The sequence below is a fragment of the Varanus komodoensis genome, unplaced genomic scaffold, assembly GCF_004798865.1.
Source record: "Varanus komodoensis strain SLA01 unplaced genomic scaffold, ASM479886v1 scaffold6_4, whole genome shotgun sequence".
NCBI classification, from domain to species: Eukaryota; Metazoa; Chordata; class Lepidosauria; order Squamata; family Varanidae; genus Varanus; species Varanus komodoensis.
Window position 1 is genome coordinate 18,278,865 of NW_025336347.1, and position 21,913 is coordinate 18,300,777.

Here is a 21,913-nt window from a genome sequence, read left to right on the forward strand (position 1 = left end):
CACACACATTTTTTTATATGGTCATAGGTTCAATCCACAACATAGGTTTATGTTAGAGAGACACTTTTGAGATATCAGAGAGATGTCAGAATTATATCAGAAAGCCATCTTCCTAAGTATTGCTGCCTATGATTCAAGGAAGTTGCTGTTTTCCAAACCAATTATTTGATTTTTGTCTTAGCACCACTTTTGATCTAACAAATCTCATTCATGGATACCATTAACATGCCTCTCATATTTAACATGCCTCTCTTAGATTGTGTTCCCTATGTACACTAGTGCAATCATGGAACACTCATGTTCAGAGCAGGAAGGAAGTGCAACATTGTCCTTCTGCCTCTTAATACAGCATCAACATTTCCTCCATCCTTCTTGCCATCTGGAGTAAAGAACCCAGTCCTAAGTTTCAAAGTTGTGAACATACGAAACAGGAAATTTGTATGAGTTCTGTATTTCTGGGAAGGACTGCTTACCTTCTGCAATCATGCAGAGTAACATCTTTCTGCCTGGATGACAAAGTGCAAAAGAACACAGAGCCTGGTCATCAAAGTAGGTGTGTGTATATATGTATAAATCCAAATATTTCAAAGCATGCAGAGTTTCTGCCAATGCTCTATTATAGAAAGGTGCAGAATTTATGTACCTTGTCTGGCAACCTGTCAGCACCTTCATCATATGCCCACTTTTTCATACACAAGACACTAAATTGTGTAAGAGCATATAGGATTTCAGGTCAGAGTATTATATGAAAACCTAGGAACTTTATGGGAAAATAATTTATGCATTTGTCTGAGCAGAGAACAGAGGTGCTCTAACAAAATATGCAGACAGACTTTATAGTGTCTTTTTCAAAGAAAAGATAATCAATATATTCAGAACACACAACACTGAGGGAACATTACCCATTAAGATAATTTACTTACTGAGCAAGTAACTTGTAGTTGCTGCTGTTGTTGCTGCTGCCCCTGCTCCTGTGGTGTGGACTGTTGTTGCTGAGGGTCCCATATATGAACTGTCTGGGCTGTATTCTGGTAGGTCCCTGCCACTGCTTGCACTGCCACTGGAATGTGGATATTGCCATTCATAAACTGTGCTGGAAAAAGCGAGTTGGCAAGAGTTTGCACGACTTCCTCATGAGAGTTTTTCACTACTGATGCACCTCCCACCATCTTATCCTTGTCATCTTCCAGCTTGACAGTGGCCAAAGCCGTTGGGGAGCCACTGACATGGACGGCATTGTAGGCCTCCTGTGGGATGGCAATATGGGTTATGTTTTGCTGCTGCAGGTCGCCACGTGGTTGTGCAGAGTAAACAGGGATGGTCCAAGTCTCCCCGGTAGGGCTGGTTATGGTCCCAGTGGCACTGTACAGATGGGCACTATCCACTGTTAATAAGTCCGGCCTCAAGGATACATAACTCTGCTGCTGACCCTGGGGGATGGCCAGGACTGTGGCAACCGGCTGCCCTGAAATAGCATACGACACAGTAATAGGCATATCCACTTTGCGCTTCTTCACTGGCTGGAGGACGCTGGCAGTACTGATCCTTCGCTCACCTTCCCGTGGTGAGCCCTGCTGAGATGGAGGAGGGGAAAGTGCCCCAACTGTCTGAATCTGGATCTGCTGGCCTCCAGCAATAGCCTGTCCTGCCACAAGCTGGGCCTGAATCTGCTGGTGCTGTATATGTTCTTCCTGTATTTCTGCACCCTGGATTTGCTGAGCAGTCTGCACATGTTGCACTTGGATCTGAGCTGCCTGCAACTGAGAAGGACTGGGACTCTGAAGTGCTTGACCCTGTATTGTCTGGGATGCCTGCTGTTGTGCCTGGCCTTGGATCTGCACCTGAACTTGTATTGGCTGCTCTGAAGCTTGGTGAACAGTGAGCTGGGGGGAAAGCTGCTGGGTAGAAACTTGCTGAGGGGACTGCTGAACCTGAACTTGCACCTGCAAAAACAAGGATACAATAGTTAACACTAAATTTAAAACCCCTGTAAAAGTGTCTCCATGATTAGGTGAAGGAGTTCATATATAATAATATTTCTTATCAGCTACCCATAACAGTTCCTGTACACTCAAGGTATTAGTTATGGGAGCAAATACTACAAATAGAAATAGTGAAGGCATATTATTGTTCCAAACTCTTGACAGAAATCTTGAAATGCAAAAAAAGTAAATAAAGTAAATTAGATGCAAGCCATAATCCAAGACAAATTTCTAATATGAGAAATAATTGTGCCTTAAAACACATGTGGAGCTGACAAAAAGACAAGTCCTGACTTAAACCTATGGTTCCTAAGTTCTGGAATGAGATCAAAGTGTTGAACTGTTCTGATATAGCAACCACAAGGTACATGGAAGCAGACATTTTGCATATATGTTTAATATATTCACAGTTAACTATATTTCTTAAATGTTTATCCCAAATGCAAAATTTAGAATTATTGGTGGAAAATTCAACAGTTCCTTGGTATAAACAGTAGCTGCACCGCTACTTTCATTGCCACACATGCAAACTGTTCTAGCATTTTTGTTAGGCGCAAAAACATCTGCTAAGCATATACTGTCTGATTTAAACACTAATAACTATTTGAAAGAAAACCAAACATATGTTTAAGAGTTCTACTCCTGTTGCAAGTACAATTTTTCAAATTGTCCCTTGTTCACTTAAAGGCCTTATCCTCATGTCACAGTAACCCACCTTGGCAATAAGCCATGGTAGATTGGTTGTTATGAGAACTCATGGTTCTTACCATGGGTTGTTTACCTGCTCCTTCTCTCTTGGTCCTTCCATGAATATCCCAGCAGACTCTGCAGGACTGATTTGTTGATTTCAGCTTGCAACAGCTCATTTCCCTTTAGTTTGGTTTGTTTGTTTTTTGATAGCAAAATCTGACTTAACAAACATCTTTCTCAATCTGTTTTAACATACACTGACAGCCTCTTCAGAGTGGCCAAGTAGCACACCGAGGTTCTCGCTGGTTAGCTATTTTTTTAAATTATGTGCACAAATATTTTATTTTTATTTTAAGAAGAGCCACAATTGCAGAACTGCACAAATCAGGAACCTCAGTGGGGCAATGTCAGGGAAGTACACTAGATGTCAGACCATGAGCCTATATATGGCTGTCCCAATCAAAAAGCACCCATTACCCTTTCAAAATTCTATTTTAAAAAGGATCAAGAGTTTTGACAGCTAAAGATGGTAGAAAAGTTGACAGGATGCAATTTTTCACTTTCTTGAGCAAACAAACCCTGCATTGATCCTGGTCTTAATATTTTCCTAGAGTTTTAGGAAAAAGTGCAAAATATGCAAAGGTTGCATTCTAACATCTGGTACCCTCCAACATTGCCCCAACTGTGGTTCCCAATTTCTGCACTTGTGCAGCTAGCAAGTATGGCAAGAAAAGTTAATGCGCAAAACTTTTTAAAAAGCTTGTTGACTACTGCTAGTCTTATCCAATGTGCTATTTGGCCATTTTGAAGGACCTGTCAATAGGTATCAAAACAGAGATTATAAAAATGACCTGTCCAGGGTGAAGTATAAACAGGGAAGCTAAAAAGAAGCTAAAGTCTACAAATAATTTCCATGAAGTTTATTCTGCATGCATAATTTGAACTAATTCTAGCTAAATGATAGAAGATGTCACATTCATGCAAAATCACTCAGTTCTAACATAATTAATTCACAAAAGATGCAAATTTCTCTCATGTCTACTGATAAAATATCAATAAACTAATGTTATTGTTAAGTTATACATGGAATGCAATGCCACATGGAAGAAACTGAAGACAAGAGGCCTCTAGTTATTCTAATTATACTCTCAAGTATCAAAAGTCAGAGAGGTAAAGGTGGTAATAGTGCTGGCAGAAGAACAATGTACATGTGATTCATATATACATTTACATCAGGTGAACTTACATCCATGAATGAGCCAGCACAGAACATAACTAGAGTTTTCATGTCACCTCAAGCAATGCCTTTTCATGGACTGTGTAACTTTGGAGAAAAGCCATCACATTTGAGAAACCAAGCAATGAGAAACCAATGAGAAGCAATGCAATCTCAACAGCCAGAATGTTTTCTGGGAACCTGTCATGGGAAACAAAGTATTTCCTAGGTGCTTTATTTTCTTCAGTACCAATTAATTGTTTTGTATTTAAAAATTATAAAGTTTCCCCTGCTAGTTTAAAGCAGATTAAAAGGGTACCTTCTTATTGCTCAACAAATTTTTCTATTGTTTGATTGCCTTGTTGTTCTGGTATAAGCTTCCTGTGCAGACTGCTGGCAGCTGCATATATCTTACATACAAATTTAGCTGGGCAAAGTAGTGAAACTGGTTTCTTCTGAGACAAAAGCCAGTTGCCAGCAGAAGACAATCAGGAAATATCACATTGCAGTTTTCCAAAACCCTGCACTGCAGGAGAGAGAGGAAAACTTAACTACAGGTGGAATACAGAGGATTTAGTGCTCAGATATGAAAAAAATGTTTCTGTTTCTGATTAAAAATCAGATTTACTTGTACCTGAAGGCTCAATTGTGCATCTTTAGGGTTGAAAAGCATGGGTAGCTTGTTTTAAATCTCCTATTTGATGACTCATGATTATGCTGTCAAAGTACATCTCTACTTCATAATAATAATTTGTATTTCTATTCCTCAGTTCTACTGTCAATATAGCAGCCCTTAAGAAACTCTCCAGTAGCCTGCAAATACTTTAAGAATCCTGACAGTTTTCATTTATGAAAAAAAACAAGTTTCTAGTTTTAACTGAGCATAGTTTATATGTCAGATTATATGATGCAGGACACACACAAGTGTCTGGCCATGTCTAGCTCAGTCCTGTTACTATAATGGCAAAAAATGCTGCAGACAGTAAATAAGGAGATAATTTGAAAAGCAGTCTCAATTTTTAGTCATGCATATGCAGTCCTTGTCTGAAAAGAACTGATCACCTTCCAGTCTGGACTGAGCAGGAAAGCTTTTCATTGTCCAAATGACTATTCCCATAGAAGCCTATAGCATACATGGTGGCAGTAGCCATCTGTGCACTGAAATCTGTTATCACATGCACATTGCCACAAACAAACAGGGTTGAATAGTTTATTAACTTATTTCATATTTAAGGACAGAATACATACAATTACTTCAATGTATTCGGCATTGGTAGTTTAGCATTTGTTGCACTTATAAAGAGGATGCACAGGTTATATGTAGCCAAATAATGGAAAATCAAAAAGTACAATATAAAGCCAATACAGTTCTAATATATACCTTACAATTCAGTCTCCACTACTTTCTATAAAATACTGCTTTATAATTTAGGGTTTTTAAAAGATTGGATGCTTCTGTTTTACAAAATTTTAACAAACTACAGAAGACAAACCAGCAGTCTTTGCAATACCTTCAAGTTATAAAACACTGAATATAAAGGTTAGTATAACTGTGCTGTTGTACATCTTCAGATTTGATCTAGTCAATAGATAAGATCTATTTTGCACCTATCAAAAGGATTTTTAAAAATTTGATTAAATCTATATGTATCAGTGCCAGGAACCTTATATACTAAGGTTATATCACTATTTATCTTATCACTATTTCAAAAGAATTGTTAGAAATGAAAATAGTATCCAGACAAGGCAACTCTTAAATAAATGTCAAGGGCACCTAGGATTGCTGGGCAGGTTCCATTTTTCTAATGTAAATAAAGTCCTTAGAAGAAAGTTAAATGAAAGCACTACCCTAACTCTGTTTAAGCAGCAAAGAAGGGCCATGTATTTTTTAAACAAATCCAGTTCCACAGTACACAGAAATACAATACTAAGCTGGCAGACTGAATTGACATGTGTAACATCCAAAAGGTACAAATGACCATCTCTAGAATTCCACCTGGACCTCCTTGGCAGAGCCAAGGAATAGTGACCCATGCTCTTTTGACCTCTCCTCTGGACTACTCTAATGCACTCTACGTGGGGCTGCCTTTGAAAATGGTCCATAGACTTCAACTGGTTCAAAATAGAGCAGCAAGGGTGCTACTGGGAACCGACTGACAAACACCTCACACCAGTCCTCTATCAATTATATAGGTTACTGATTGAGGTAGTTCAAAGCATATTAACATTTAAGCCCTAAACAGTTTGGGGTGAGCTTATCTAAAGGAATGCCTCTTTCCTTATGTGCCTACCCAGATCATGAGATCATCATCAGAGGTCCTTCTCAGAGAGCCCCCTCCAAAGAAAGCTAGGAAGGAGGCTACTAGGGGAAGGGCCTTCTTGGTTGCGACACCCCATCCGTGGAATCAGCTCTCAAAAAGGTGTGATGCCCACTCTCTGTTTCTTTCAGCACCTGGTGAAAACCTTTTAATTTTCCCAGTATTTTTATAGTTCTATTTTTCTTCCCATTTTTACTGTACTGCATCTTTAATACTGATTTAGCTGCACTTGCGATTGATAGAATTGTTTTATTGTATCACTGTATTTACATTAACTGTACTGTTGTGATTTTATGATTGTTTTATATTACCTATTGTGTTTTTGATTCTGTGAACAGTACAGGAAGCCTTTGGTCAGATGGGCAGCGCAGAAATACAAGTAAATATTATAATAATCCTATAGATATCCCTTATTTCTTCCAGACAAACAAGTAGTAGTAGAAGTCCATGTTTTCTGAACAATCACCTAATTCCTTCTTTTCCCAACATGTTTACTAACTCAGCATGAATAAGGTTACCAAAAAGTATGTACTGATGCCACATTTTGTTCTGTCATCAGCAGGAACAGAATCAGAAGCATCATTTCAACTACAATCTACCTGGACAATACACTCAACCTCTGGGGCCTTCTGAGTGCTAAGTCCAAGGGAGGATCAGAGGCTAGCAACAACAATCTGTTGTGGCCCCTGATCTATGGAACCTCCTCCTCAATCAAGCCCGCCAGGCACCAGACTTGTCATCAGTTCAGTGCCAGGATAGCCCTTTACCTGAGGCCTTTAAAGATTTTCTTGGCTACTCAGGGGCTTAACAGGGATTACCCATCCCAGATGGTTTTCATGATCATTCTTTGCTGTATGTTGTAGCTGTTGTAAAATTTGTGATGTTTCTCTGAATTTATTCTTTACAGGGTAGTTGCTGCAACTCTTCAATCATTTCAGTTGCACTTCTCTGAATTTTTTTCCAATACAGCAAACTATTTATTTACCACTAAGTGCATATACTCATTGAAATGATGGGCATTATTTGTCCAAGCAATGTGTAGGAAACCAGAAGTTCCTATGCATGATCTAAATTAAGTATTAAAGCAGTGAAGTAGTTCTGTGAATGCATTGTCACATCTGCAGAAAAAAATACCTGAAAATTCAGGGACAACATATATCAAAGCATAGGGATTTAATGTGTAAACAATGTTGTCTTGTTTCTGTTCCCTTTATTCAATGATCATGCCTGTCCTACAAGAACAGTGAGTTTGCAGACCATGCAACATTGCTTCAAAACTCTCCCCTGGGATTCATGAACACATTTCTAAATATTAAATTACTTATACAATGATCAGGCTTCTAGGTAGTTAGGGGAAAATGGGGAGTATCCCACTTGTTAAGAGCCAAATAGAACAATAAATATGTAATACAGAAGTATATACACTGTAAAAAATACATGGTAAAGAGACTTCAAATTAATTTTACATTAGATAGCAATTTCTTCATTTATACTCAATGGAAAAACATGTTTATTCACACTTTCTCACTATTTTGTTTCAGAAGCAAAAAGAAGAAATTTGAGAGCAATGTTTTAGATTCATTAAAAAGCTGCCCAGAGCAAAAATGTATGCATGTTTATTTTTAAAAAATACAGTTAATACTTCATTTTCAGATTACCTGAACCTGCTGGGGTTGCTGCACCTGTATTTGCTGTTCTTGCTGGGTTTGCTGCTGGACACTTGTTGTAACAGGACAAGCAAGTTCAAGCAAAGATCCAGCCACTTCTGTGCTATCTGTGTAAATACAGTTGCCACCTTGCTGATAAACCATGGTGGTGGTAGCAGCTGTCTGCTGAAATTCTTGTAGGGCTTCCGGGCCTTTGGAGGCAAGGGAGTCCAAGAATTCCTTCATCCTATGTTGTGGGATTGTTCGTGCTTTCACACGGATGTATTCTTCAAAGGAAATGGTGTTCTCCAAGGAATTATTCATATTGCAAGGTCCTCAGGATCCCTTAGAAGAGGAAAAAACACATACAAGTATTAACTAAGCAGTTTCACTCTAGGTCCCTGGTTTCATATTTCTGGTGTCTTTTTTAGATAGTCAAATAGTTCTTCAGGTCATCCTGAAAAGCCACTATCACCAGCTAAACTACAGAAATGTCATGCATAACAAACAAGCAGCTAGCTATTAAGTTTCTCTAAAGAGAAGACCATCAATTCTCTCACTGTCTTTCAACACCAAATCAAGCCCAGCTCAATTCAAGCAAACCAAATCAAGTGATTAAGATACTGCATCTGATATATGAAATCTGTTACCAGGATTTCATATATCATGAGTTCCCTCTAGTCTCGGTATCTAAGAAGAAAAAGTTTCCACACCTCCATTAGAAAATACTACTTGAAATGTCATCATTAAATGAAATGTCACTGAATGCATGCAAGAATGTTCTAATATAACTACATAATGTAGGATATAATGGGAAAGCACCACAAAAAATGAAAAGGCTGCACAATGATGAAGGAATAAGTTATACCTCTTCCCCTTAATTCCATAATTCTTAAATTCTACAAGCAAAACATTGAAACCTCTGCATGGCTACTTAGGATTAACTGAATAGAGCAAATGTATCTCCTAGGCAAAACACATTTGTTACATGGAATGACTTTTGTGAAATTTCTAGAGAACTGTACAATTTGCTTCAGCATCAATGCATTAAAAGGCACGCAGCCAAGATTTTAGGAAAGTTGCACAAAGAGGTTTCCATTAAACAAACACGCACACCAAGTTTGTATTCCTTGAAAGCGCAGAAGTAACAGCAACTAATAAAGCTTCAGAAATCTGGGAGAGACAAGTTTCACTAATTTACACAACTTTCTTCTCTACCTTACAACTAGCACAATTCTCTGCCTTACAACTAGCACAATTATGCAAGCCAAGATAATATAGGTAAGTAAATCTGAAGTATTTGAACTACGCAATATTCTACATTCTGAATTATGCCCGGCCTTGCACAAACTGCAGACTGAAGTTTAACAGGGCAAGGTGGCCAGGATCAACTTTCCTTCTTCACCTGTCTCTACTAATTATAAATAACTGGAAATTCCTCACCTAGTCCTAATAAATTATTTAGTTTTCTAGGTAAACACACTTAACACTAACTATATAAAATCACGAAAGTAAAAAGCTAGCAGGAGTGTGGGAACAATCCACTGAGTAACATACATATGACATTTTGCCAGCTAGAAAGTAGTCATGAATGCACACTGGGTAAAGTGAGCTCCTGGCTTTCAGGAAACAAGTCCATTCCTTTGAAGTCAAGGCTGCTGACCTGGAGAAGCTGAGAAAGGCAGAAAAGGCTGATGGATAAGACCTTCAGGGATCAAAGCTGCTCAGTCCCCAGCTCATCACTGTTCTGATAGAGAATGAAGGTCTCAGGGAAGGAGGGCTTGGGAAAACAATCCCTTAGATGGGACCCATTCCTCAGAAAATAAACCTCTCACTCCGAAGATGTGCATCCAGAGAGTGAGGAGCTTGTGATGTTAAAAGATTTACTCATTAGTCACACACACAGCTTCAGAAATCTGGGGGAGATGATGAGTTTGTGATGGGATACTGCATGTCTACCTGGTGTGAAGGCTGTGTACATTGCACACCATCTTGATAGTTTTGTAGACAGTGCCAGGATGGAGTGGCCATGGCTCATTTTGGTACTAATGATGTGCACAAATGTTATGAAATCCTGAAAGTCAGATTCAGGTTGCTAGGTAAGAGGCTGAAACCCAGGATCACCAAGGTGGCTTTCTCTGAAAAGCACCTGTTCTACATGCATGTCAGGTAAGGCTGAGGAGCCTTAATGAGCAGATGATACAGTGATGTGGAAAGGAGGTATTCAGATTTGTTAAGTCTTGGGAATATTTTAGGAAAAGCCATGCCTCTACATGAGGGATAGGCTTCATATGAACCACAAAGGACTCATACTGCTAGTGTTTAACACAGAAAGGTAAGGGAGTAGCTCTTAAATTGAACCGTAGGAAGAAAGCAATAGAGCTGGGCAGCATCCAGTTCAGGTTGAATCATCCCTAAGGAAAAAAGTGGAAGTGTTTCTGATTGCCCAAACTGAGCTAGGAAGATATGGTGAAACATGATAGCTAGTCAAAGATTAAGTACCACAACAGAAGATGTATATGCCAAAGACACCTGAGGAGACACCATGCCTCTATGCTAGTACCAGAAGCCTCTGTGTCATGGAAAACCTTGAAGCACTATATGTAGCTGACAATACCAAGCACTAAAAGTAATTTAGTACTAGGAAAATACTGTCATCCCCCAGACTAGAACACCCTTAAGTACAAAATGAGATTAGGCATGCATGCAAACCAAGAAAGTACTATAATAGTTTCAACTACACCCATACTTAATATATAAGCACGTGTTCTAGTAATGATAAATAGATTACATTTCTCAGCCGCAACTGTGCCCAAGAACAACTGATCATGGAACCAACCAGAAGCAAGATGACCCTGGATTTAATCCTGAACAGAGTAATCCAGGAGCTAGTATGAAATGTGAATGTTGAACCAACTGAAAAAAACGGACCACAGCCCTATCAGATTTTATATATATTTATGTGGGAAATTGCAAAGGAAGTCTAACACAGTCACATGATTTCAAAAGAGGAAACTAAAAAGGAGAGACATAGGAAAAAAAGTAATTTAAGGGGGTGGGGGGTCAAAAGGCTTAAATCCCTTATAAATGCTTAGAGATTACTGGAAATCTCAGTATTAGAAGTTCTGCTAGAACATGTACCACAGTTTACGAACAGTAGCAACAAGTCTAAGAGGCCATCAACATGGTTAATGAGGTTGAAGAAAAGTTGTTAGACTTATTTGAGAAAACAGATGTATTATCCAATGAGGAAAATAAATGGCAGCACTGACTTGCAAAATGCTTTTTAAAAATTGAGGAGCATAATGTTGACAATACCAATTCCAAAAATAAAGCATGATTTAAATGTATCAGAATCAGGAAAACAGTAGTGAGGTAGTTGGACCCTTGGATAATAGAGTTAAGGAAGTACTAAAGGAAGTTAACGACACTGTAGGGGAGCGGACTGAATTTTTAAGATCTGGCTTCGGTGCAGAAGATGCAGGACAAATATCCATGTCTGATTATTTCAGTGAAATTGAGAAACTGAGGCAGTTATGCAACAGATGAAATTCTTGATATTGGCAAACTGAAAGTTAATAAACCACCAAGGCCAGATAGAATCCATCCTGGAATTCTTAAAGAATTGAATTGTGAAATAATTGATCATCTAACAAAAACATGTAAACACATCCTTAAGATCAGCCTCTGTAACAGAAGAATGGAAACAGCCAATGCAATGACTTTAAAAAAAATGGAATCTAGGGGAATTACAAGTCAGCTAGCTTAACATCTGTTCCAGGTAAATTGGTAAAAACATTATTAAAGAAATGGGTGAGCATATAGGATAAGCCCTGCTGAGAAAATCAAAATGGCTTCCACAAAGTTAAGTCCTGTCTCACTGACCTTTTAGAGCTCTTTGACAGTATCAATAGAAATGCGGACAGGGGTGATCCAGTAGACTTTGATTACTTGGACTTCCAAAAGACTTTTGACAAAGTCCCTCACCAAAGAAAACTTAGCAGTCATGTAATAAGAGGAAGGTCCTCTTTTGGATCAGAAACCAGCTAAAAAACAAAGGAGAGAATAGGAAAAATTGTGAATTCTCCTGATGAAGAGATGTAAACAGTGGCATCCCACAGGGATCCATATTACAACCAATGCTTTTCAATTTGATAAGTGATCAAGAATTAGGAGCTAAGTTACCAAATTTGCTGATGACATCAATTTATTTAGGATAGGTTGCCAAGGGCCCCAACATGGTAAACCAAAATTGAACTGTGAAGAGCTCCAAAATGGTATCTCCAAACTGAAATGATGGGCATTAAAATAGTAAGTACCATTCAATATAGGGAAATGTAAAGTGATGCACGTAAAGTCATAACTTCCAATACACACTAACAGAATCTGAGGTATTGGTGACTATTAAAGAAAGGTATTTGGGTTGTGATCAGCTCAATGAACATGTTAACCCAGTATGGGGCAGCTGTGAGAAAGATACATCTCATCAGGAAAGGAAAAATACAACTGTCAATATCATGTTCCCCTTATACAAATTGATGGTGCAAACACTTTGAATAATGTCCAGTTCTGAAAAGGGTAACGTGAATTGAAAGAACATGCAGAAAAGGGCAACTAAAGTGACTGAGGGACTGAAGCAACTCCTCTATAAAGGTTATAACTTCTGGGAGCGTTTTACTTAGAAAAAAAGGGTAATGGGGGACATGCAAGAAGTGTACAAAATTATCATGTGGAGAAAGAAGATAAGAAGGCATTTCCTTCCCCCTCTTCTAATGAATCCAGGATCATTCCTTGAAACTGACTGGTGGGAGAGTGGGGACATACAAAAGAAATAACTTGTTCATACAGCAGTTAAACTGTGGAATGGTAAATACATGATGTAAGGATGGGAACCAACTTTGATGGCTTTAAAAAGTGACTGGACACATTTGAGAAGAATAAAGCACACTGAGGGCCAGTGTGGTTTGATGGCTGAAGTGTTGGTCTAGGTCCCTGGGAGATCCTGAGGTAAATCTCCAAGTGGTTATGAGGTTCAATGGGCCAGTCACTCTCAACCTAACCTACCTCACAGGGCTGCTGTTGTGAAGATAAAATGAAGGTATATAAGCTGTTTTGGATTCCTCACAAGAGGAAAAATGTGGGATATAAATGCAATGTTGTCATCATTGGTTACTAGTCCTTATGACTATATGCTACCTCCAGTATCAGAGGTAGTATGTCTGTGTATACCAGTTACTTGCAAATATGGGCAGGAAGGTAACATTGCACTCATGCTTGTAGGTTACCTATGAGTCGCTGGCAGGTCGCTGTGTGAACAGAATGCTAGACTTGATAGACCATGATCTGATCCAGAATAGCTCTTCCTATGTTAAATTTCTTGCTGTCATTCCAGTTAGAAATTCCAGGCTCTTTGAAGATACACAGCCTAACTCCATTAATCTAGGCAAAACTTACAAATAATTTCAAATATCTGAATACAACACATACAAGCAATGTATACTAGATACTTTCTCACGTACTTAGCATTATATTCCAAACTACTAAGGAATGGGTAATTAAAGAACAAAACCTTGAGGCAGAACCACCAAATGTGTTACACTGTGAGAAAACCTAAGTTGAGAGAAAAGTCAATCAGTTCCAGAAGTCATAGCAGTGAAGCCACCCAGCATACATGCATTGATTTGTTCACAGGAAACCTTTGTTTTACAAAGGCAGCCCTGTGTGCAGTCATGTCATTTCTAAAGGTGCTTACTAGCAAGATATGCATTACAAGATTCAAATTAAGGCCTCAGATTCCATCACTGATAGTATTAATAATGGGGTTTTAATACCAATAATATGAAATATCAAAATATCTGAGGAACGGTCACTTTGTTTTTAATAAAGTTGAAGGCACTTTTCTGCTGCCCTCATGGTTACTCCCTGCACTGTTCCTGGTGATGTTTAAGAGTTCATCCACTGCATTAGGGTGGATTACAGACCATACTAGCAACCGAAACCTTAAAATGGATCATCACAATATAATGAATCCAATCTAACTAAGCAGGAGAAATAACAGCTATTAGCTATGTGGGAAGGGCCATAGGATGACAGGAAATGCAATACTCCAGGTTATGTATAAATCCAGTCACATAAAGCTACTCCAAAAAGAATCATACAGTTACATTTGAGACCCACTAGCTACAGAAGCTGATGCAAATATTCCATGCTAGATCCACATGAATCCAAAAGACTAATCTTCAAAGAGAGACATTTTCATTTTTAAAATTATTTTGCATTTTAATGTAGTTATTTGTTGTTGAAGTTGCAAGCACTGGAATTTACACTAAGACCCAGGTTGCACAATCTTTAAATTGGCAGGAACATGGCAGGCACCATTATTTAGTTTATTTATAGGATTTATATAGTACTCCATATTTTATTTGCAAATACTCCAGAGCATTGCATAATTAAAAAACAGAGAATATATTAACAACCAAGATCAGTAAAATTATATTAATAAACCGTGGCTGCTTAGATGAGGAAGCATTCTTGAAATAACTGTTTTTAGCATCTCCTGGAAACAATATGCTGCTGTTAACCAGCCTCACTTCCAGAGGCAGAGAGTTTCATAGAAACCGAGTCACTACACAGAGGAGTCTTCTCTAGTTGGGCTCCAATCTAGTCCTTAGTTCATGTGGAACCACCAGGGACATGCCAGCTAAAGACCTCAGTGATGGGGCAGGTTAATAAGAAAACAGGCACTCTCTCAGATTAGCTTAATTATCCAGCCAAGTGCAGCTAGTTGTATCTTTCCAACCCAGTCAGCCTTGCTTGTATGTGTGGGAGAGGGACTCTCAAATAACTCATGTCCTTCCTCCGAGTTATCTGAAAGTTGTTTCCCTCTCAAAAAAGTCATGTTGTCTGGGTTCAGACAGCACAACATACCCCAGTGAGCAGTTTATTTAAGCCACAGTAGCTTACTTAATCTTGTGAACCAGACAATTGCCAGGGGAAATCTTCAATTATAGTTAACTAGTAAATCTGATCTACAAAACAGAAATATATTGGTCTCATATTTTATTGAGTTTTCAAATTAAAAGGATAATGTATAAAGATCCTCATTTTTTCAATGAAGACTCCAATTGGCAGAAGTTTTCTGGTTGGCCTTCCATGACAACCAGAACTAATGATGTTATTCCCTTTGCTGGTGGCCCAGTAAACACAATTCCCCAAGAGCAAGAGAGATTAAATCTAACATCTGACGGCTATTTTCACCAGAAATAAAAAGTCACATGTGGTGGCCCTAACAAACAATTCTTGACAGAGACATAAGCCTTTTCAAATACACTTTCACTGCTGCCAAGCTGGGATAACAATCCTCCTATGAGTAACAGAATTCACTGCAGAAGAAATTCTAAATTCTTGAATTCCAAAAACATTATTATACCTCACCTATTTCAACAGAATTTGTATCTAATCAAGTAGCTTAAGGATATAGCTGGATTCTAGAATAGTTAGAAAAACAATTTAGATTTTTTTTAAATCCATATTTTTAGAAACTATGAATAAACCTTAGGTATGTCAAGGCTAAAAGAATGTTGATCTTCACTCTCAGTCACTCCCCCAAATGGTAACTAGTTGTAGATATAAAACTGAAGGTATGTGAGCTTTGTAGTTTTGAAATCAGTGTTGATTTTAACTGTTATAGGACTGTGTTCCTTTGAATGTTGGTAAGTTTCAGAAGGGCGGTGAGGTGATTAGTTGGTGACTTAAGAATGTGTGGGCGGAGCTTGGAAGGGTGCAAGGAGAGAGAAGTAGATACTTTTCAGTCAGAGAGTGGTGGTCTGTCAGCAGTTATGGTGGGGTTTAATCTGTCAGAAGTTTACAGCTTTGTGGTCTGTCAGCAAACCTACAGCATCTGAAGACACAGCCTTCTCATTAGAATCCCAGATAATGCTGTGAAACGTATTTAAGAAAGAAGAATTCTTAAAGGACATATTAGTGACTAGGAAGAGTCAGAACCTAATATTGTCAAGTATTGTAAGAGTGTGTGTGAGAGAGAAGCTGACAGAAACCTGAGTGCAGGAGAAAAATAAGGACCTGTATGTGATTGTGAAGGGAAAGAGTGTGATACCTCCGTTAAAATTATACATTTTTATTTACTAAGAAAAGGATAAATAACATCTTGAAACCATTGTGTTTATTGTACAAATAAAGTTTTGTTTACTGTTAATCAAGTGGCCTATGACTTTGAGTTATCAGCATCTCATCCTTGGGACCACATAGTCCAACAAAGGAGCCTTACAGCTTGGGCACAATATTGTGGGATATTAGTTAGATTAGGATTAAATTGTGGTACATACACAGAGAAAGAGAGGGAGATTTAAGAAAGTTAAAGACACTTCATATCCCTACAAGTTATAGAAGTGTACTTGTGCCACAGAGCCTTTTGGAAAAGCAGAGCCATTTAGTTTACCTCCATCTTTATACATATAGAGAAGGGGATAAGGCAACCTGGTGCCCTTCAGATATTTTTAAGTCCCAGCCATCATGATCAACAATCAAGTATGAATGCAGTAAAACATTTGAAGGGCATCAGATTGCCCACCCCAGTGTAGAAAAATCTTAACTATAATTTGCTTATTTTGTAAAGTACTGTGACATTTACAGCAAATGTTAATAGCATACTGTGCAGTTTAAGGAATATGAAAGTTTCCATGAACCAGAGCATATCACAAAATATTCAAAAGCTTCCAGTCTCCTACCTCTCTTCACATATAATTAAGAGCTGAGATTAATTTCTACTCTGAGAAAGTTATTAGAACAAGTTGTAGAATTGTAAATGCTAAAACTGTTATAAAAATATTTGGGCTAACTAATATAAAATCAATCTAGTTTTATCTGACAAACTATCATATACTGGAAAAAATGAAAAATACCTTGAAATTCAGCACATTTCCAGATATTTTCCACATTTTTATCTTAACAGGTTGTAGAAACATGGATTACAAACTACCACCCATAAGTAGGCAAGTAATCTTGTTGAATTTATTAAGCTGCCCTTTAAACAGTTTTTGCCGTGTAGCATACCAATATTCACAGTTATTGAAAATAAACCAGTCAATGTTTAATGGAGCAAGATTAAGCAGTACTATTCAGGGGTACAGGTGGGGGATCTGTCCTCTGATCCAACGCAGTCCAGCATCTTCAATACTAACAAATGAGTGAAAAATACACTTATTTGCAGAAGAGAAATTACAAGTACTACCAAGAGAAATATTGCACAACTCAAGGGTTTTCTGCAGTTGAACACTAAAATAAACAAACAATAGGAAAGGAAATGTGAAACTACTATGCACATGAAAAGAAAAACCCAATAAAAGCCCAAAATATAATGGAAGTGGTCAGATACTGGTATTACGGAAAAGAATATAGACAGAATCACTGTATTTTGAGAATTGGCCCAGTTCAAGGAAATAATTGCTTAACGCTTCATTTCTTCTCTTTAAAATACAGAGAAGGGAGAGGCAAGACAAAGGAAAAAACCTATGGTTTGAAGCAGATAGTACAGGACAGGCTTCCTTCTCTCTCACACACACCTCTCAGCACTAGAAAACCAATATAAGTCAGGGCAACATGACCACTTAGGGTGCAATCCCATACATGTTTAGACAGGAAAGAAGTCTCTCAGCGTTCCCCCAGGCAGAAATGCTGGCTGAGAAAAGCTAGGAGCTCAAGGGCTTTTTCTGTCTAAACATGCATAGGATTGTACCCTTATTTATGCCGATTCTGAAGGCCTGGATCAAATGGCACACTCAGAACTCTCCAAAGAGGTAAGGTGAAACAAGCACAACTCATACTTCTGAGAACAGTTGAAAGGTAATGGAACTGAAAGGAAAATCTGAACTAACAAAACAGCTCTTCTGCCTTATTCTCCCACCGCTGCAAAAGAAGTAGACATGTTTGTGTTAAGAAAATTATGATATCCTTTCCCATACATTCTGACAACAGCCAGCAATGGTTTGCAGCCAATCACAACAGAGGATTAAACTACATCCTGGAACTGTACATCCCTAAATTCTAATTGGACCCCAGTATTCAAATAGAATATTTCAACATTACATTCAAGTTCCCTTTGCCAGTTACCTACTAGCTAACATTCAACATTCATTGTATGTTCTCCCTCATGACACTGCAACATGTTGACAGGAAACAAATTTCTTTTTCAAACATGCAACTGTCATTACCATTGTTGCATGAGTGGGAGATTTAATGTTTCAGAAATTTAATGTTTCTATGTTCTCTTCATCAAACACTTCACTGTACCAGCACCAAAGATAAATATTAGAGAGGCAGCTTGGATTGATGTGGAAGTCTGTAGTCTTCCAAAGTTGACAAAAAAATCACAGCAGAAGTTCCTCAGAAGCTTTACCACTACAGGATGCTGAAGCTTTGAAATAATCACCTGTTCTTTTATCTGTCACAAGTGCCAATTAATTGCAAAAGGAAAATTTCAGACCAGTACTACAGTGTAAGGATATTGTTGAGAAAAAGTATAATGTGCCTCTTGTGTCATGCAATACCATCGTTCAGAGATAGAGACATACATTTATGTTATTAATAATTGAGTAGCTTGAATCATATGGATTAATACAACATCGAAGAATCATTTAGATCTTTCAATCTTTATATGACCTTGGCATAATATACTTGCCATTGTTTTTCATTAAAAAAATAAATGGTAAACAACTTCTCCTGGCTCAAGAAATAAGTCTTCCCCATATTTGCATTTTCATATAAACATTAAGTTTGGACAGTCAGATGAAATTAGTTAGCAAGCAGTTAATTCAGAGAACTTAAGCATTATTGAAGGCACACACATTTGTAGTATGTGGACAATCTAGACTCACCAGGCACCATTGCTGTTTGTATGTCTGATTTTTTCATGTCCTGAACTCTTAAGACTCGTGACATTCTGGAGAAGACAGAACAAAGAAACCCTTTCCATCCCCATTTTAAAACTATTTTTAAAATATACAAAGGGAAGGTAGTCTTATGTTGCATAACACTGCTAATTGGTTCTACAGCTTTTCTAATTCATCTTTAGGTTTTCTTCTCTCAGACCTTTCTGAACAAGCACTAAACAGCATCCAGAGCAGGAAGCTCTTTCTTCCAGAATTTAAATGGAAGTAAACTTGATGTGAACATCAGAAGGTATAATCTAAACCAGGAAGGGGAACTTGTGGCCTTGCAGATGATTTGGCCTACAATTCTCCTCATCATTGGCCATCCTGGCTAGAGCTAATGGAAACTGTAAGCCAACATCTGGAAGACCACAAGTTGCCCATCTCAGTCTAAGGGTAAATGATGCAGTCACCTTGTTGAAAATAAGCAGATCTAGATCTAGTCAGTGCCTGAATGGAAGACTTCTTGGGAACTCTATGTAATCTGCTAAACATGAATGTTAGCATAAAAGAAGTTCCAAATGATATGGTTTCTGGAATTTTGAGTGAACTAACAAATGACAGCTGTAGTACTCTCATAGTAAGTCACTTAAGACAAGACACAGTTCCACCTTGGCAAACCTCTTGTCTAACCCACTGATTAGGACACGCTTTGACAGGCTGGCAAAACATTTCCATGTCAACAATGTTCTGTACACTATAGCAGTGTTCTCTAGCCAATATCCTGATAGCCTAAGAGAGCCCTGTCAGTAGGAATGAGGTGGATTCCCGTCCATGAAAGTTTGTGCGTTAACAAATCTATTCGCTTTTAAAGTACCATAAGACTCTAAGGAATGCTAAAGATACAGTTCATATGATAGGCTCAGAGAGCTGAATGCGAGGAAAAGACTCTCTGTAGTTCCTTGCATCCATATCTTTTCAACCAGCATTATTTAAAAGGGATATATATTCTAATTAATTTTTATAGGAACATAACAACATTTAAATCACAGCTACCTCATTTTAATGATGAAATTCAGAAAGAAATAATCTGTACAACTGTGATCAGCTGAAGTATGAAAAGTTGCTTAGATTAGCTGTTGGGATCATCCAGTTGAGCTAACTGGCCTGCAACAACCTACAATGTAACTAGCTCATCCAGCAGTTACAAGCTATTGACAAATAATAAACCTTGTTAGCTCCTAGGCAAGGCCCGCACACCACAGGCCCCGCCTTATCATGATGCGCCTTCATTATTACAGCCTTTGGCCAAGAGTGGAAATTAGCATCCTCTCCGCACAAAGCTTACGATAATGGCTAGGAGCAATGCAATCGGCCACAACCTGCGCGACACGAAGCATCTCACCCCGCCTCCCCAGGGCTCTGCAGCACCAGGGCCCGCTGGCCTCATCCTGGAACTTCGCCTGCTGCTGCTGTCCCTGAGTCGGCGCCTTTTAGACAGAAATCGCGCGCGCACCCGCCTGTAGTAGATAAGGCGCGCGCCTAATTCTAGGGGCTGGTTTCCACCGCGCGTTACAGACGGCGGGAACGGCCTCGCATCGCCTCCCCCTCCCAGAACAGTGGGCGGAGGCAGAAAAAAAAAGAGTTGGGAAAGCAAGGCGGGGCCGAGCACAGGGGAATGGTGCAGGCCTCAAGTGTACGCGCACCGGCCCGATCCCGCCCTGCGAGCCGTCAATCCCTTCTCGTGCACGCGCACCAAGCGGCGGCTCCACCGCCTCACAACAGTCGAGGCCAAGCGCGCGGGAGCGCGCTTCGGCCCCGCTACCCCTCCCCCTCTTCTTCCCTGCCGCCGCCTCCTCTCCCCGCCAAGTCTGGAACAGCGCTTCCTTCCAAAATACCGCCCTCCCCACTCCCACGAGCGCCCCTCGATTCTCCGCGGCCTAGCCCAAGTCCGCCTCACCCCGGCCCCTCAGCCGCCTCACGCCGTCGCCACCTCAGGCCCCGCGTCTTTTTTCCCCTCACAGCTCCCTGGGCGCCATCTTACATTCAACCCGCCGCAACCAATCGGCGCTTGGACTCATGCTCGCGACAGCTCCGCCTCTAAGCCGCGCGAGAGCTACACGTCCAGCCACGCCCATTGCCTTAAAGTGGACGGGTGCTTCCGATGGAGAGAGAAGAGGAAGGAGGGACCCGAAAGGGCGTGGGGGCTCGGGAGATGAGAAATGAGTGTGGAAGGAGTCCGTGAGGAAAATATTCCATCTAATTCGCTTCTCTCCGGAAAAAAATGCTCTGGTTTCGCATATCCCTGTGGACACACTTTGTTCTCTTCCCTCCACCCCAGCTCGAGCCCTCGCAACCTCCCAGTCCTTACTGTATACCCCTTCATACGGTGTCTCCATTCTTTTGGTGTCTTCTTCGCCTATGGGGCTTTTTAAAAAATCCCATTTCGGGTTTTACCATCTTTCTGTACAGTTTCGTTTTAACAATGGCACGTATAGAAGGCCACTCCAACAGAAGCTGTGATTTAGTGCTACAAGTAACTATGTAACCCAAATTTCCACAAAGGAGAACTTAGTCCGCAAGAGTTCGTCACATAACATGTACAGTGCCCTAGAACACTTAAACCCTAAACTTTGCCCTGGTGCTATCACTGCCCTCATAGGACTAGGTCGTTAAAAGACCTACGACTGGGCCATTAAGCAGCCGGCGGATAAGCAACACTCCCATCTCGGAACATGTCTCATGTACTTGCTACGGGAATGTGACATTTAAAAACATTAAGAGGGTTGTGGCACCTTAAAACTAGTGAATTTACTTAAGCAAGTAACCTAGCAAGAATAAATCTATTACATAATTATATTTGTTTCTTGCAAGAAAACTCTTATTTTCTTCAGTCCCTTCCAAACTATTCTGACATATTTCCACAGTGTGCTCTTGCAAGCAGCCCACAAATTCCAGAGCAAGCCCCTTACTGCAACATTAACGTTCACAATCCACTATGGGGAGCCTTCCCATTCAATCCCATGCACATAATTTGGTCAGGAACAGTTATGTTATAATTGTATACAATATTTTTAGTCTTTCCTTCCTAATCTCATGGAATATTTGTACCTTTGACAGGTCTATCATGGTTGCACACTGTATTATAATGGACCCATATTTTAGCACAGCCCTG

General features: G+C 39.4%; 1 protein-coding gene across 5 annotated transcripts in view; it reads right to left on the reverse strand.

Annotated features, from left to right (window-relative positions):
• The window catches only part of QRICH1 (glutamine rich 1), a 40,987-nt gene extending 20,168 nt beyond the window's left edge, over positions 1–20,819 (reverse strand). The window contains exons 1-6 of one of the 5 annotated variants that reach the window (XM_044451961.1): positions 20,699–20,817; positions 18,745–18,809; positions 13,138–17,047; positions 11,738–11,898; positions 7,865–8,197; positions 924–1,943 (exon numbers count right to left, since the gene is read on the reverse strand). In XM_044451961.1, the coding sequence (XP_044307896.1) occupies positions 924–1,943; positions 7,865–8,176 (1,332 nt within the window). In that variant the 5' untranslated portion in view covers positions 8,177–8,197; positions 11,738–11,898; positions 13,138–17,047; positions 18,745–18,809; positions 20,699–20,817. Of the gene's footprint in view, positions 1–923; positions 1,944–7,864; positions 8,198–11,737; positions 11,899–13,137; positions 17,048–18,744; positions 18,810–20,698 lie in introns of all 5 variants that reach the window. The other 4 variants (XM_044451962.1, XM_044451963.1, XM_044451965.1 and 1 more) reach the window with 4 other exon arrangements.
• Positions 20,820–21,913: the final 1,094 nt, after the last annotated feature.